Source organism: Ranitomeya imitator, chromosome 6 (genome assembly GCF_032444005.1).
Source record: "Ranitomeya imitator isolate aRanImi1 chromosome 6, aRanImi1.pri, whole genome shotgun sequence".
Lineage (NCBI taxonomy): Eukaryota > Metazoa > Chordata > Amphibia > Anura > Dendrobatidae > Ranitomeya > Ranitomeya imitator.
Window position 1 is genome coordinate 528,330,082 of NC_091287.1, and position 16,055 is coordinate 528,346,136.

Here is a 16,055-nt window from a genome sequence, read left to right on the forward strand (position 1 = left end):
GAGAAATGAAGGGAAAGGAAGTGTCCGCACCTATAGTGCTGGCAGAATGTTTGCGAAAATGAACTGCCCACAAAGAAAAAGAATGGATGGCAAGCTACAAAGTATCAGAGCATTTACCTTGCTGTGGGGGATAATCGGTTTCTGCATACAGGTTTTGTGTGAATGGACAGGTCCGCTTTAAGTGGGATTTGAAAACTAAACAAAACACACGAGTCAAGTATTCCTCCTTTATACAGGGTCAATTTAATAAACTATTACACTTTTAGATTTACAGTGTCGTTCAATAAAAATAATGTGCCTCCTTGTGGATGTGACTCTCGGCTGCTCATCCACCTCGGCGTCATGTCCAGAAAACCGTATTGGGGGGAAGAAGTGGAATCTCACAAGTACTGGCAATAAAATTACAAAGTCAGAGAAATGGTCACGTCGATTTCATTCACACTGGAGGATTTGCTTCCTAATGTCTAAAAATATTTATACTAATAATGCGGATCGGAGTTTATTATTATTATTACGATTTCTTTTTTCCTTTTGTGCAGAGACGATTTTCCATCTGAACTTTTTGCACCTTCAATAAATAACATCGAGTTCAGATTTTCACAAAATCTTAAGAGTTAATGGGGGTGGGGGGAACAAAAAAAAAAGTTTTGGTCCCAGATAAAGTTGCATCTATTGAACTAAGTGGTTATTTTTATTATTTTATTTTATTTTTTTTAACATTTTTTTTTTTCCCAAAAAATTTTGCAAAGCGTCCAGGAACCTGCAAGAGACCACACGGGTGTCCATAGTGCTTACTATCACGTGATCGTGTCTGTTCGAAGGAACATAATGCCGCCATACGCTGCGGCGTTCGGTTCTGTGCAGTCACACAACTAGAGGCATCACAGCACGAAAAAGAAAAATTGGCTGGGAATTTTTTTTTTTTTTTTAGCCACCATTTTTCTTGCATGCTCGTGATCTTTTTGAAAAAGCTGGACAAGTCCTTTTTTTTTTTTTTCTCGGATGATTTCTTGCTATGTTCGCCTCTAAAATCTACGACAGGCGCGGTAGGAATGTAGAAGAAATGCAGGATATTTGTCACAGGACACAAGAGTGACCGGCAGCCACGGACTCTATGCGCTGCTAAAACAGAACCCACACAGCAGCAATAAATACTAACACCGACAGGGCAGGAGGTTCAGGGTTAGCTGGGTTGCATGCTCGGTGTCAGGCCTGCTCGCTAGCTATGTGCACGTGGTGAGCGGAGACCCGCGCCCGACCGTTCCACTCAGAAAGGATGCCGTTTTGGAATATCAGGTTCTTTGAAGGCAGAGGCACCCCGATGTCCGAAGAGCCTGGCTGTGCCATCGCGCTCGACGTGCCGGTCTCAAACATGTGTTCACCTGCACAGTTGATTTCCTAAAACAGATGAGCAAAAGGGTTAAAAAAAAAAAAAAGAAAATTTACATCCAATCTATTATTTTTAATGTCTCCACCCACTTTCCATTAAAAAGTTCCTGCCTGAAAAATACTGCCCCCCGCCGGAGTATGGAGGGAGAAAGCAGATGACCGGAGTCATGCACGATACAGTGAAGAGACAGGTGACAATGGATCGATTTCAGCTTCAACAGTGCAGTCCGCTACGTGAAGGAGTTACACAGGCTCTACAACAGACACAATTACAGGACATTCTATTGAAGACTATTTAGAAATTTGCCCAATTTGCATTTTACAAATAAAAAAAAAAAAAATCAGTGCAAAGGTGTCTACAGACTTTAACTCCTTTCCCAGCATAGGATTTACTGTCCTGTTAACTGCTGGTGTATTTAGCTGTGCCCGCTCTGCTAGAAGGCAGGTGCCAGCTGCGTTATACAGGTAGCACCAATCGTTGCTGTGTGAACACTTAAGATTATGGTCAATCTCGAATGGTAGCTTTTAAAGGGGTTGTCTCTCGAGTAGCTCACAGGTCTGCAGTCACCTTCCTGGTTGCTTGGGGCAGGGGGAGCTCATCCTTGAGCGAGTTCTGGTGAGTAGCTTTGTCCCACTACAACAGATTACCCAGCTGTCATTTTTATGAAGGCTACAAGGTTATCACTAAATTTACATATAGAGATAACAGAGTATTTGAGCACCCACAGGGCTCAGGAAAGTGATAGCAGTGATTAGGAGAGCTGCTCTGGAAACTGCCAGCCTGTGGGAAGTGAAGTGGATTGTGATTATGCAGGAGTGATAAGAGAAGCTTGGTCAGTAGCTGAGAAGAAGGGGTAGTGAGGTGAGAAGACAACTGCTGTATACAAATCAATGGGCTGGAGAGAAGTGGCTGGGATCTTAGGAGTTAACTCCTCTCCCAGAATGTTACTACTACACACACTTAGCCAGAGTCTCAGCAGACACTAGTTTCCGAGCTCCATGGAAACTAACTGTACATTATATAAGATGAAAGCTCTCAAGGCAGAAGAATGAGGGCAGATAAACAAATTTGCAATTGCCTTGCTTTTTCTATTTTTTATGCAGCCTAATTAAAGCAATGTAATAATATGAGAAAGTAATGTAACGCCAATGGAGCATCCGTTTTGGCACCCAAGCAGGGACTGCGTAACCAACAGCCGCACCAATGAACGGATTTCCTGTTTAACAGGCACGAGACATGCAGCTGTGGAGACTCAAACATCTTTTTCGAGCACGCTGAAGACATCACTAATGAGGACTGTGAAAAGTGACCTTTACAGAGACGTTACCTGGAATGATTGCACAAAGCTGAGAACCTGGAGGGAAAGCTTCCGGCTGGAGTGCAGGAGATGATGAAGGCTACAGGAGAAGAGGGAGGGTGACCGGTTAGTATGGCTTTCCGCTGACCCAAGTGTGTAGTCTGGGTCCATATCCACTACACAGACTCACTGGGTCCTGAATATGGAGACAATGTAAGTCTATGGTGCAATTCACACATCTTTATGTGTCCTCTACGGCCAGATACTTACATACATTTCACATTATTGTGACGCGTCTCATGTGATGGTTGTATTTTCTTTCAATTGAGCAAAGAAAAAAAAAATCCATATGCTTAAATGCCACAAAGTAATGGATTTTTTTTTTTTTTAGAATTTAGAATCCATATCCAGTCACGCAGAGACTTTTTTTTTTCAAGACTCAATTTCTTTTGTTTTAGGAAACGCACATGTACATTTGCAGCAATGAACAAGTTCTGACTAGTGATGAGCGAGTGTACTCATTGCTCGGGTTTTCCTGAGCACGCTCGGATGATCTCCGAGTATTTATGACTGTTCGGAGATTTCGTTTTCATCGCCTCAGCTGAATGATTTAAGCTACTAGCCAGCTTGGTTACACGTGGGATTCCCTAGCAACCAGGCAACTCCCACATGTACTCAGCCTGGCTAGTAGCTGTAAATCATTCAGCTGCCACGATGAAAACTAAATCTCCGAACACTAACAAATACTCGGAGGTCACCCAAGCGTGCTCTGGAAAACCCGAGCAATGAGCATACTCGCTCATCACTAGGTCTGACCCTATCTTTTTATACTGAAGCACCTAATGAGCGTGTGAAAAGGAAGAAGTGAGCTATTGTGATTGGTGGATCCTGTGTTATGAGCCATATATACAGGTGTTACCAGTCACTGTAATTCTGCCACTGATAAGGAGCCTGCTGAAAACTCTTCCAAGAACTAGAATAGTGATGATACTGAAGACTGATGCCGGCTATGGGGGTAATCACCTCTCTTTTCCACATAGTCCATGGGCAGCGATTTTTTTGCACACCGTCTGGTTGAGTTCAGAGCCAAACAGTGGGATACCATAGCAAAGTTCCAGGGGGACCCAGTCTTTCTCCACCGATGGCGCTGTAACAGACAGGGCAGGACGTTAACACAAACTCCAGAGTCTATGTAAGAATGCATGCAGACGGCCGTAAAAGTCTGATAATGGATTGCAATGCACGGACCGGCCGCGGGGTCTCCCGAGGCTGTTACGTTTTGGGTAAAAAAAAAAAAAAAAAAAAAACACATTGCAACTCATGCTTGGAAAGAGTTTCATGTACGCCTGCATGAGACCTAACAAAGCAAAAATTGATTAAAAAAAATAATACTATGGGATGAGGTACGAGTTAAATAAATATGACCGCACTGGACTGTACCTTCGCTGGCCTTCTGTCCCGCTTCCACCGCAAACTCTTCAACCACGAGCTCAAAAGACTCGGTGCTGCCATTAACTTCAGAGCCCAACGCCAGACACGACTCGTCTGTACGGAGCAATGAACAGCGAATCGATCAGTCCTGGACGAATTATACGCTCAGTAGGAAAGTCGCCCAAACGGGATCTTAACCCTTTCCCTCTGCGCCATTTACAGTTTCCATTATTTCCTCCCCTTCTTCTAAGAGCCATAACTTTTTCATTTTTCACAACAATATGGCTGTATGAGGAATTGTTTTTTTTGCTTGACAAATTCTACTTTTGAATGACACCATTCAATTTATCACACAGTAAAAAAATTAAAAGTGTGTTTAAATTGCAAAAAAAAAAATAATTTCACAACGGTTTTTTTTTTTTAAATTTACCATGTTCATTATACGGTAACACTGACCCGGCAATATAATTCTCCAGGTCAGTACGAGTATTTTATTGTCACTTTTACTGTATTTAATAGTCCCCCTTAGGGGACTTGAAGCTGCAATCATCCGATTGCTTGTACTGTACATAGCAGGACTTCAGCACTTATGTATAGAGAAAATCACTATCTACGAATGTCGGCTAAACGCCGGCTTTCACAGGATGATCATAATGACCGGCATGGGGGTCATCAGCAGACCCTCGGCAGTCATGGCCACCTGTCAGAACTGCACAATTGCACCCATGGGTTGTAGAATGACGCACCCCGTTGCGTCGCTCCAGAGGGGATGTACATAGGATCCGGACCGGCCGTCGCCGCCAGCACAGCTCACCTTTCCCATCAGAGGCATCGCTCAGTCGCCTCTGGTTGACATGATGAATGCTGGGGTTCAGCATCGTGATGTACCCACAGAAGTGCTCCAGGTCCATCCTCTCCCGTAACACCTGTAAAGCTTTGTGGGCGCTCATACTGTGACTGGAGAACTCTGCAGATAAGTAAGAGACGACATGTTTTCTTTTATCGCTATGACGACACTGGATTAGAATCACAAAATTATCAGAAACCATCCGAACTCTGCTATGATTCTAAGAAGCCAACCATCACAATGCATCTAAAATAGAAAAAAAAAAATCTTTCTACAGCTCCTATGCAGAGCCATGTGTCTCCATGGTAACAGACAGCAAGCACATGCTATGTAGTCAGATCCTGCAGGCAAAAATTCTTCCTCATGCTAATGCACATTGGTAAGGTAGAGGAGAAAGCGGAGTGTGACCGTAGTAATATCAGACTACGCAGCTTGTTTGTTGTCTGTTGCCATAGAGACACATAGGTCTGCAGAGGAGCTGGAGAAATAAAAACAGGACATTTTTGCTGTACAATTATTAGAAAGCGGACTTGTTATTTAATCCTAGATTTATTGTAATAAAAAAAAATGTAATTGTACAGGTGGATATCGTCTTTAAAATACAGTAAGGCAAGGAGGAAGCCTGACTGAAGGTCACACGGAAAGTGGAAGCAGCAACATACACTCGTTTCTTGTGTCCCCCCCAAAAGTTTCCTAGGCGGACATATTTCCAGGACTGTGGACTACCAGGAAATTTCCTAAGGCAAAGTTCAGACAACAACTTATGGAAAAAACACATTTCCAGTTTTCAACTCCATTCTGCGAATTAGTTTGATGGTTTACAAGTCCACAGAAGAAAATTACTGCAGCCTAATGTCTATCTTACATGATTAAAGGGGATCAGTCATCAGAATTCACAGTACAAACTGCGTACATTATTACATAGATCTATTACACCTGCTGGGGCTGTTGTACTTAAAAAAAAACAAAAAACCAACACATTTCACACTGGCTGTGTAGTCCGGATATTACGATGAAAATTTTATGAGTCCAGCTAAAGTGTTAGAGAACTCATGAGTCCAAGTGTACTCCATCTCTGCCCATGTAGCCTAATAGCTGCAGCTTGTACTGAGCAGTGTCGAATCTCAGCAGCAGCAGGGAGGAGGGACACTGAGGAGCAGCCAATAAGACTAGGTGGGAGGAGATTCAGCAGCAGGGAGGAGGAACACTGAGGAGTAGCCAATAAGACTAGGTGGGAAAAGATTCAGCAGCAGGAAGGAGGAACACTGAGGAGCTATCAATAAGACTAGGTGGGAGGACAATCAGCAGCAGGAAGGAGGAACTATGAAGAGCAGCCAATAAGGCTAGGTGGGAGGAGATTCAGCAGCAGGTAGGAGGAACACTGAGGAGCTGTCAGTCATGCTAGGTGGGAGGAAATTCAGCAGCTGAGAGGAGGAACACAGTAGCAGCCAATAAGGCTAGGTGGTAGGAGATTCAGCAGCAGGGAGGAGGAACACTGAGGAGCTATCAATGAGGCAAGGCGGGAAGAGATACAGTAGGAGAAAAGGAACATCGAGGAACTATGAATAAGGCTAGGAGAGGGAGGGAATTCATCAACAGGGAGGAGGAACACTGAAGAGCAGCCAATAAGGCTAGGTGGGAGGAGATTCAGCAGCAGGAAGGAGGAACACTGGAGCTGTCAGTCAGACCTTCTGGGCGGAGAACGGAGTAAAACATCTATAGGATTACACAGCCATATTAACATAGATGAGGATTGATTTTATTTCTTTGATGACTTTCGTTTCCGTATTGACACCATGGTATGGTGTTTCACTGCCAACGCCATAAAGGAAAATAATTAAATAAGTTGTTACCTGCTTGTAGTTCTGACTCATCAAAGGGGAAAGGAACATGTGCAGTTTCTCCCATACCATGCATCCCGTGACCCTGTAAATCGGAAATCTACAATTAGGTGAAGGGGATTTGGGGTGGCATATGAGCCCATTAAGGCTACTTGATTTTCTCATTCCCACAATCTACATGTTCCTGTAAGTAATATCACATACATAGACTGTCTGAAGCGCTGATAATGACATTGGGAAAGGCCTGAACAGGGACGGAAAAAGCAAGAGGGTGGTGGTGGAGGGTCAAACTTAGTACTGGACCATTTGTGACTACAGCTTAGGCCTCTTTCACACTTCAGTCTTTTGGCGTCAGTCACTACCGACATAGTGACGGATTGACGGATCCGTCACAATTGTTGCGAAAACGGTTCTAACGGATCCGTTTTTTTGACGGATCCGTTACTTGGGGGTTGTCTGGGAGAAGTATCTACTTTTTGGAGCATGCGCAATTGAAAAAACGGATTGGGGCGACGGATCCGCCGAAAAAACGGTTGCGGCGGATCCGTCGCCCATAGGCGCCCATTCTATGGAATGGCGGACGCGACGGATCCGTCGCGATCCGCCATTTCGGCGTTGACAAAAAACGTTCCAATGTCCGTCTATTTTCAGAAAACGTCCGCCAAATGTCGACAGATCCGTCGCATGGCGGATGGAACGGACGACCATCCGTCACAATCCGTCACTAATGCAAGTCTATGGGAAAATAACGGATCCGTCAAAAAAAATGACGGATCCGTTATTTGAGGAAAATGGCGGTTTTAGACTGACGCCAAATAACTGAAGTGTGAAAGAGGCCTTAGCTAGTGTCTACAGGGAGTCTGAGGTAGTCTAAGACACACCTCCTGCCTCATCATTGGTTCACACTCTCTCCCTGTAGCTCTACCTCTTCTGATTGGCTGTTGTAGATAAACCCAAAAATATAACAGACTAGTCGGGAAGTCAGTGGAGACAGTGGATTACTACTCCTATACCTGCCACACATACATATACCAAGGGGGATGAGCTCCCATAAGGTGTACGAGGATGGACATTTACCGTTAAGTCATAAGTAGCAAAAAACTCAGCGCACGTACCTGAATGAGAACAGCCGAGTGCGTCAGAGCATCGTTCAGCATCACCAGGACGTTAGATGTCGGGACCACGCCGGGATCATGTCCCCAGGATGTAATAAGTAACCGATCGTAGGCCTAGAAAACACATCTGATCAGACGGAGTCACACAGAGCCACGGCGGACGGGGATGTGTGGGGCTGGGTGTCGCTCTCCGACAAAACGTCAGGGAGGAGCAAGAGGTTTTATTCTAGATGTGGATTAACGTCTAATACTCACCAGGAAAACATCTGGTAACTTGCGGAGTCTGGTTCCCTTAGACAGCAAGAGCGATGGGGGTCCGTAGCCAGAAACGTGGTATATGTAGAGCTTAAACCAGATGGAGCTGACCTCAGGGATGGCAGGTCCGATGTGCTACAAGGAAAAATAAAAATAGAGACAAATTATGCATCCGGTGGGTAAACGCTTTTTTTTCCCTTTAATAAATCTTTAGCATGCTAAGCATTAATTTCCCAACACAGAACTGTAAATGTTGTGACTCGGACTGTTCCGGATCAGTGTTTGTCATGTGATGGGGGATTAGGGAATCCCACTGCCATGCAAAGTAATATTTGGTCTGTACAATGGTTACATGATGCCAGGGCCCAAGGTTCCGAGTAAAATAAAGCCCTAATCACACAGTCCCCCCGGCTCATCTTCATCCCATTGTGAACCTGGTGCCATCTCTTGGTCGAATTAGTGACGCAGACTCACCTGCTCGTTCACATGATGACAAAGAAAAGCCATTCATAAGACCAGAACGCTTTCTTACATTCACTCTCGGACCATTTCTGATGCTCATGTGCCCATTGTAGACGCTTTAACTTTTGCGCAGGGGTCAGCATTGGCGCTCTGACCGGACTGACTATACAGCCCTATGTACAACATGTTAAGTTGTTCTTTATATATGCCGTTAACGCTAATGACCTAGCGTCTCTACAGAGTTTATTAAATTCTTGTGCTGATTTGCAGAAAAGATAAAAATCTATTGGTACCTGCAAAGTAGTCTAATGAAAATAAAAAAGATTAAAAAAAAAAAACAAAACCAACTCTCCCCTTGGCTTTTGAGCAATGCAGTTATCACTCGCTATACTGTGAGCGGCGGCTGCACGTGGCACTGTGATTGACAGCCGACATGGCAGTGATGCTGTGACGTGGCAGGGCGTGCTCACAGCCGCAGCTCACAGCAGAGTGTGTGGTGCAGCGAGCCATGACTAACTGCTCTCTGCACCGCTCCTATCGCTGAAGCTTTATTTTCTCTCGATAGCTGCACCGTCCGGACACCATTTACCTGCAGATTAACCCTATATCTTCAGGTATATAGTGTTTTGTTTTTTTTTTCCAAAGTGACAGGTTCCCAAGAGCCAACAGATCCATAAATCCCACCTGGGGTGTGCAGCTGCTGATCGGCCGGATCTCGTTGGTGAGGGGCGCCATTGACACCAGGAGGGAGTAATTTTTGTTTAAGACTCGGCTGCAGGTGGCGGGATCCAGGCCGAGGAGACTTTCACATCGAAGAAGATCCAGAGGTAAACCTGCACACAGAACCAGCATTTCATGATACTTTTCAACACTTTATCCTTGGGAGAACCTGTCATTTTAGGACGCCGATGTATATACCAGGGGTAAGAAGAGACTTGGATGCTGCAGGGTCTCCTACTTTCACTGCTAAAGTATATATGGAGGACCCAAAAGGTAGAAATGTATAATATTGAGATCAGTGGACCAGATTGTACACCCTCGGGACAGTGGAGGAGAGAGGACTCGTTCCTTACCTGCCGGCGATTGCTCAGGAAGTGCAATGAGCTCCTTGTTGTGGCGCAGGAAGAGGATGGTATTTCGTAAAGTGAGTGCGTGATCAAAGTACCTCTGAGCCTCTCCTTCCCCCGTGCTTTGTACCTGCAATAGACAGATAAAGGCGTTAGCGACAGGATATGGTGCAACGCATCGAAATTAAAGAATGCAACAACCTTGATTAAAGATATTCTGTGTTTTGTGTACACAGCTCCGATGCACCCGAGATGGCTACAGACCAGTAATCTACTCCGCGCAGTCTCTTCTTTTAGACCATTGTTATTCTCTATCGGATCCCCCCTAAAAATAAGTCAGAGGTACGAGAACAACGCCCCCAACTACAGAATTAGACTGCGCTGGTTTATAATCTGTCACCGGGGACTCGCATCGGTCTGTGCGGGAGACGAAGACTAAAAAGAGGAGCAGATATTTCGTTGCATTGTAGATGCGCTGGGAGTATGGAAACGATGGTTGCGAATGTCTACAATAATTAAGTAATAATATTATATTATTAATAATATTTATTAATTCGCACATTCTCGTCAGATTTTGAGAAACCAGAGTTGGATCTCGGCGGGTGGTGGTTTTGCTACACAACCAGACCCATAACACAGAACTGGACAGATGAACTATACGAGCAGCGCACCTTTTCTAGTTCCACCAAGAAACTGTCCAGGGTCTCGTCTGACAACTTGCCCACTTCAAACATGGTCACCGCGTGGCTCTTCAGATTCTGTAATGCACAAAAAGGAAAGAGCGGTAAAATGTAAGTGACGCTACACGATGTGCAAAGCCGGCATTAAAGGGGATGTTTGGTTTATGCTGAAAATGACAAAAGCAGCATTACTGACCCATTGAAGCCCCTGCCGCACCCCAGTGCCGTCCTCACCGCCCTCTGGACACTGCGCTGCAGCAGTGACATCAAAAATACGAAATGTGATCGCTCCGGTCATAATATTTCTATGCAGGAAAGATGTAGCCGAAGGCCACGAGAGCCAGGAATGAGCACTCCGATACAGGACAGACATCGCAATTACATCACCGGCTTTTCGCCTCCAGGCTAAATACACCAATGTGACAATCCCCACGTGTCGGCATATTAAAAAAAATGAAAACCATTTTCAGGCTGTGTGCACACGTTCAGGATTTCTCGCAGAAAATTCCTGAAAAAAACTGGACATTTTCTGCAAGAAATCCACAAAAAAAAAAAAAAACGCATGCGTTTTTTGCTGCGTTTTTTTCCGGACACTTCCCAATGCATTTTGTAGTGGGAAATCCACAAAAAAAAAACCGCAAAATTAATGAACATGCTGCGGTTTTTACCGCGACGCGTTTTTTTCCGCGAAAAAAACACGCGGAATTCATCCTAAATGATGGGATGCTTATTGTATGCAGGTTTTTTTGCGGTTTTATAGCGTTTTTATCAGGAAAAACCGCGAAAAAAAACGCAACGTGTGCACACAGCCTCAAGGTGCGGCTACCCCCCAAAAAAATATTATATATATATATATATATTTTTTTTCTGATTTTAATGCAGCTTTTACGCGGGGTGACTTCCGTGAGGTTCTTTGAAGTCATGGTTGCAGAAAAAAAAACAGCATTTTTGTCGTGATTTTGGTGCAGTTTTCTAGCCTCTATTCGGCTCCTCTGCCCCGTACCCCTGCACAGTGGCCTCGGGAGCACAATGTGGAGCCTAAAGCATTCCTGCTTCGCTGTGTTGTGGGATTAGAACAAGGAGACATCTTGGAAGGAGCAAAACGCCAGGCAAGGACGTCGGCAGGTATGGTGACTGTTTTGTGGGGGTTTTTTGAGGGCAAAGGAGTTATATATAAAACAATTATATATTTTTTTGTCACAATGTGAAGTTAGCCTTACCGGTGACAAGTTACCCATCATGAGGAAGGCCGTGAGAGTGGAGTCAAACAAGAAGGCGATGCGCTTGGTGTGTCCGCTTGTTAGGTTCAGGCTGCTCACACTGGATGTCTCCGCTATCAAACAAGATTAAAAAAAGGGGGAGCGAGATTATACATAGAGAAGTCTGTCACGGTAGCGGATCTCCCAATTTAGAACTAAAAGGAGTTGTCCCCAACTTGCTGATCGGGGGGGTCCGACTGCTGGGAACCACACCGATTCTGAGAAGGGGACATTAAAATTGAGCGGTGACAATACGTGCAAAACATGGCTCCATTCACTGTCTATGGGACTATTCGCCTCCACCTCCGGCAGTACTATAGACAATGAATCATGATCATAATATCTCCCCCAGCAAATGATCACTTCCTCAGTATACAGCTGATAGGGTGGCTGTCCCAGGACTGCTAGTTGTTTTTTTTTTTGTTGTTTTTTTTTTTAGATCTCTGCTTGCATCCAGTGAATCGAACCAACCATTTTGCTCTGTGACTGTCTGACATTATGGGAAAGACTATGCAACATTAAATGATACCTGTAGAAAGTAGGTTATCATCGGGTAAGGTTTTCAGCTTCTGGATGTGAAGTCTAAAGTTTCAAATCACAGATACATAGCAGAGATCTTACAAAAACAATGGTGGGTGACTTAAAGAAAAAAAAAAAGATTTAGGAAGTTGCACAACTTTTCACACAGTTTTAGTCCAAAACTTTCTCTAAATTCTGCATTGTGTCGTTCCTCTGATATTTTAACTAGAAGACAACCGGGTGTTCGTATTTTGGGGTGTCCCTATCCATTCGAGACTCACCCCATTAAGGAGACTAGTAAAGCCCAGTAGGAGGGCCCTGGTAGTAAGCGGTCTAGCAGCGGGGGGGGGGACCCAGCCATTGGGGTCCACCCATATATTGTGACGAGTGTATGAAGGCACTTTATTCAGAGGTCACATAATAAAAGCCTTCGTCCTTCCATACGGGCGACATCTTACCTGCGTCGTCCTGGCTGTTGGTGTCGGTGTCAGTAGCTGAAGACGCCAGGTCTTGTACGGGGCTTTTGCTTTCTGTGCTCTCCCAGGAAAGAAGCATTTTCTGTGGATCCAATGTACTCCTTCACGTCAGAAAGCACACATATATTAGGACCAGTCTTACGCCGTAAAAACAAAACCCTAAAACAATGGCGGAATTGGATTTTTTCTTTCCCCACCATGTCCTCACAATTGGAATGTTTGTACAGCGTTTCATTTTAATATATGGTCAAAATCAATGACAACATGCAAGAGTACAACTCGTCTCACACAAAAAAAAAAAAAAAACACTGGAAAAATAACAAAGTTATGGCTTTTAAATGAATGCAAGGAAGAAATGAAATCTGAAAAAAAAAAAAGTCCTTAAAGGGTTAAAAATATATATATATATATATATATATATATATATATATATATATATATATATATATATATATATATATAATTTTTTTTTTTTTTAAAAAGGGACTGTTCCATGAAATTATCACCTTTGGTAATAACGCTGTTTTCACAGGACAATCCCTTTAAAATGATAAAACTTTTGCTGCCCGCAGTCACCACTAGAGGGGGCTCAAAACCTATTGAATCATTTACACCTACTAGTTAAAGGCAACCTGTCACCAGGTTTGGCCGATATAAAAGGCGGCCACCGCCTTTCAGGGCTGATATACAGCATTCTATAATGCTGTATATACAAGCCCCAACCTGACCGGCAAGAACTGAAAAAACTTTGATTATATTCACCTGTGGGGCGATCTGGTCCGTGGGGTGATCTGGTCCGTGGGGTGTCGCTCTTCTTGATCCATCACCTCCCGTCTTCTTGCGATGCCGTCCTTTCTTGGTTCGGGTGGATGACGTGTCCCTGCATCATCCACATAAAGCAAGAAAGAGGACAGCGATCGCAAGAAGATGGGAGGTGACGGATCAAGAAGAGGGACACCCATCAAACCGGGCCGCAGGTGAGTATAATAAAACTTATTTTTCTTCTCTTGCAGGCCGTGTTGGAGGCAGATGTACAGCATCATAGAATGCTGAACATCAGCCCTGAAAGGCGGTGGCCGTAGCGCGTATGGGCCAAGCCCGGTGACAGGTTCCCTTTAAATAATAAATCTGTTTGACCTGAGCGCCACCTAGTGGAGATTGCAGGAAGTCAGGATTTTACCATTTAACTCCAAGCACAGAATTAAAGACCCTACAACAGATAGAGAAATACTACAAAAGCTGACATCTTTAAAAAGTAAAGAAAAGTCTGAGCAGAATTACTTCAGTCGGTTCACAGACGGCACGTTCCTCCATGACGGGTGCAGCTGATCGGGATTGATCACTTGTCCCTTTTTAATGGCAAATCCCAAACGGCAATACATGGACACCGCGTTCTGGAGACAGAAAAAAAAAAGGAAGACATGTCACATCTGTTGGATCGATTTGATAGCTGATCTCTTTAGGGCCATGCAACTACACTTATTGCAACAACTTTTCCATAAGTTACAGCCGGAAGAGCAGCTACGGAGCACAAGCTGCAGCTGTAACAGCTCCGCGCCTCCTGCACTTTTGGCTGCGGATGGGCCTCATGTTACAGCTCACTTCCATTCACGAGAGCTGTAAAACCAGGCACCAAAAGAGTCGTCCCCCCCCCCGCTGATCTGATATTATAATTCATGGTGGTTCCCGTACCTTTACTAAAGACAAGTCGATCTCCAAGACATTGGCAAGCTGAAAAAGAAAAGTAAAGGGTAAGATGGGTGCAGCGGAGCTCGGGCATCTATGGGATGGCAGTACAGTAGCGACGGGTCCGGCTCCATATAATGGACATGTTATAGGGTCATCAGTGCGGCTGTGGACCACCAGGAATATAGCATATACAGAATGGGAGGAATAGGGCTGAGCAACAGCACGTGTGAAAAAGACTTGGGCATACTAATAGATCACAGACTGAACATGAGTCAACAGTGTGATGCAGCAGCAAAAACAGGATTTTTGGTTGCTTACCGTAAAATCTGTTTCTCGGAGCCTTCATTGGGGGACACAGGAACCATGGGTGTATGCTGCTGCCACTAGGAGGCTGACACTATGCAAATAAAAAAGTTAGCTCCTCCTCTGCAGTATACACCCTACCGACAGGAAGTAGGATATTCAGTTAGTGAGAAAGCAGTAGGAGAAGCAACGTGTAAAAGAGAACTATAATAATAATATAATAATAATAAACTTTATTTATATATATAGCGCCGACAAATTCCACGGCGCTCCACAGATTAACAGTTTCAAACACTCAAAGAGTGTTCAAAGAACACAAACGTAAATAGTAAACAGAGCTGTTCAACTTGGGAGGGAGCTGTGTCCCCCAATGAAGGCTCCGAGAAACAGATTTTACGGTAAGCAACCAAAAATCCTGTTTTCTCTATCGCCTTTCATTGGGGGGACACAGGAACCATGGGACGTCCCAAAGCAGTCTCTGGGGTGGGGAAAACAGACTTCCATCAGGTCCGAGGACTCACCACTGCTGCCTGCAGGATCCTTCTGCCCAGGCTGGAGTCCGCCGTAGTTTGGCGAAACGTGTGGATGGAAGATCAGGTTGCCGCTTGCAAAGCCATCAGCGATAACCCCGTGGCATACCGCACTGGAAGCGCCGATTGCCCGGGTAGAGTGAGCCTTATCTCAGGAGGCACTCTTGTTCTTGACCCGGAAGCTTCCAAAATTGCCATTCTGATAGAGCGAGCAATAGTCGCCTTGGAAGCCGGCAGGCCTCTACGCACGCCATCAGGGATGGCGAAAAGAGAATCCATCTTTCGGAAAGCGGCTGTGCTAGCCAGGGAGATCCTCACTGCCCTGACGAGACCCAGCCTGTTCAACGATCACTCCAGAGTCGGAGCTGGACAAAAGGAAAGGTATAACGATGTCCTCGTTGAGGTGGAAAGATGAAAACCACCTCGAGAAAGGAAGGAAGGCAGAGGTCTGCGACCACCTTGTCCTGGATTAAAATCAAGAAAGGAGGTCGGCAAGAAATGGCCGCCAACTTAAAAATGCGGCGGATCGAAGAGATGGACCTGAGAAAAACCACCTTCCGAGATAGAACTGACAGGGAAAAAACTCCCTGAGAGGCTCAAAAGGGGGAACCCCTAAGCACCACCAACCCAACCTTTAAATCCCATGAATCCAGAGGCCCTGTACGGGAGGGACAGCGTGGGCCACTCATTGAAGGGAGGTCTTAACCTGTGGCTGAGAAGATAACGTCTTCTTAAAGGGAAGAAGAGCGTAGGAACCTGGCCCTATAGGGAACTGAGAGCGAAGCCCGAATCCCGTCCTGCCTGAAGGAAAACCAAATGGAAGGCAGGGAAAAAAGAACATAGCTGAAAAGCGGTTGGACTCGCAACAACGAAAGTAAGCCTACCAGGTGCGAT

The 16,055-nt window shown here is 44.9% G+C and overlaps 1 protein-coding gene across 1 annotated transcript in view; it reads right to left on the bottom strand.

The window, feature by feature from the left end:
* Positions 1–220: 220 nt before the first annotated feature.
* The window catches only part of FAM91A1 (family with sequence similarity 91 member A1), a 29,572-nt gene continuing 13,737 nt past the window's right edge, over positions 221–16,055 (bottom strand). The window contains exons 10-24 of the mRNA XM_069731849.1: positions 14,332–14,370; positions 13,921–14,033; positions 12,622–12,740; positions 11,606–11,718; positions 10,377–10,463; positions 9,712–9,835; positions 9,323–9,471; positions 8,177–8,311; positions 7,922–8,035; positions 6,819–6,891; positions 4,933–5,085; positions 4,128–4,232; positions 3,711–3,834; positions 2,718–2,787; positions 221–1,398 (exon numbers count right to left, since the gene is read on the bottom strand). Of these exons, the coding sequence (XP_069587950.1) occupies positions 1,207–1,398; positions 2,718–2,787; positions 3,711–3,834; positions 4,128–4,232; positions 4,933–5,085; positions 6,819–6,891; positions 7,922–8,035; positions 8,177–8,311; positions 9,323–9,471; positions 9,712–9,835; positions 10,377–10,463; positions 11,606–11,718; positions 12,622–12,740; positions 13,921–14,033; positions 14,332–14,370 (1,710 nt within the window). The 3' untranslated portion in view covers positions 221–1,206. The remainder of the gene's footprint in view (positions 1,399–2,717; positions 2,788–3,710; positions 3,835–4,127; positions 4,233–4,932; positions 5,086–6,818; positions 6,892–7,921; positions 8,036–8,176; positions 8,312–9,322; positions 9,472–9,711; positions 9,836–10,376; positions 10,464–11,605; positions 11,719–12,621; positions 12,741–13,920; positions 14,034–14,331; positions 14,371–16,055) is intronic.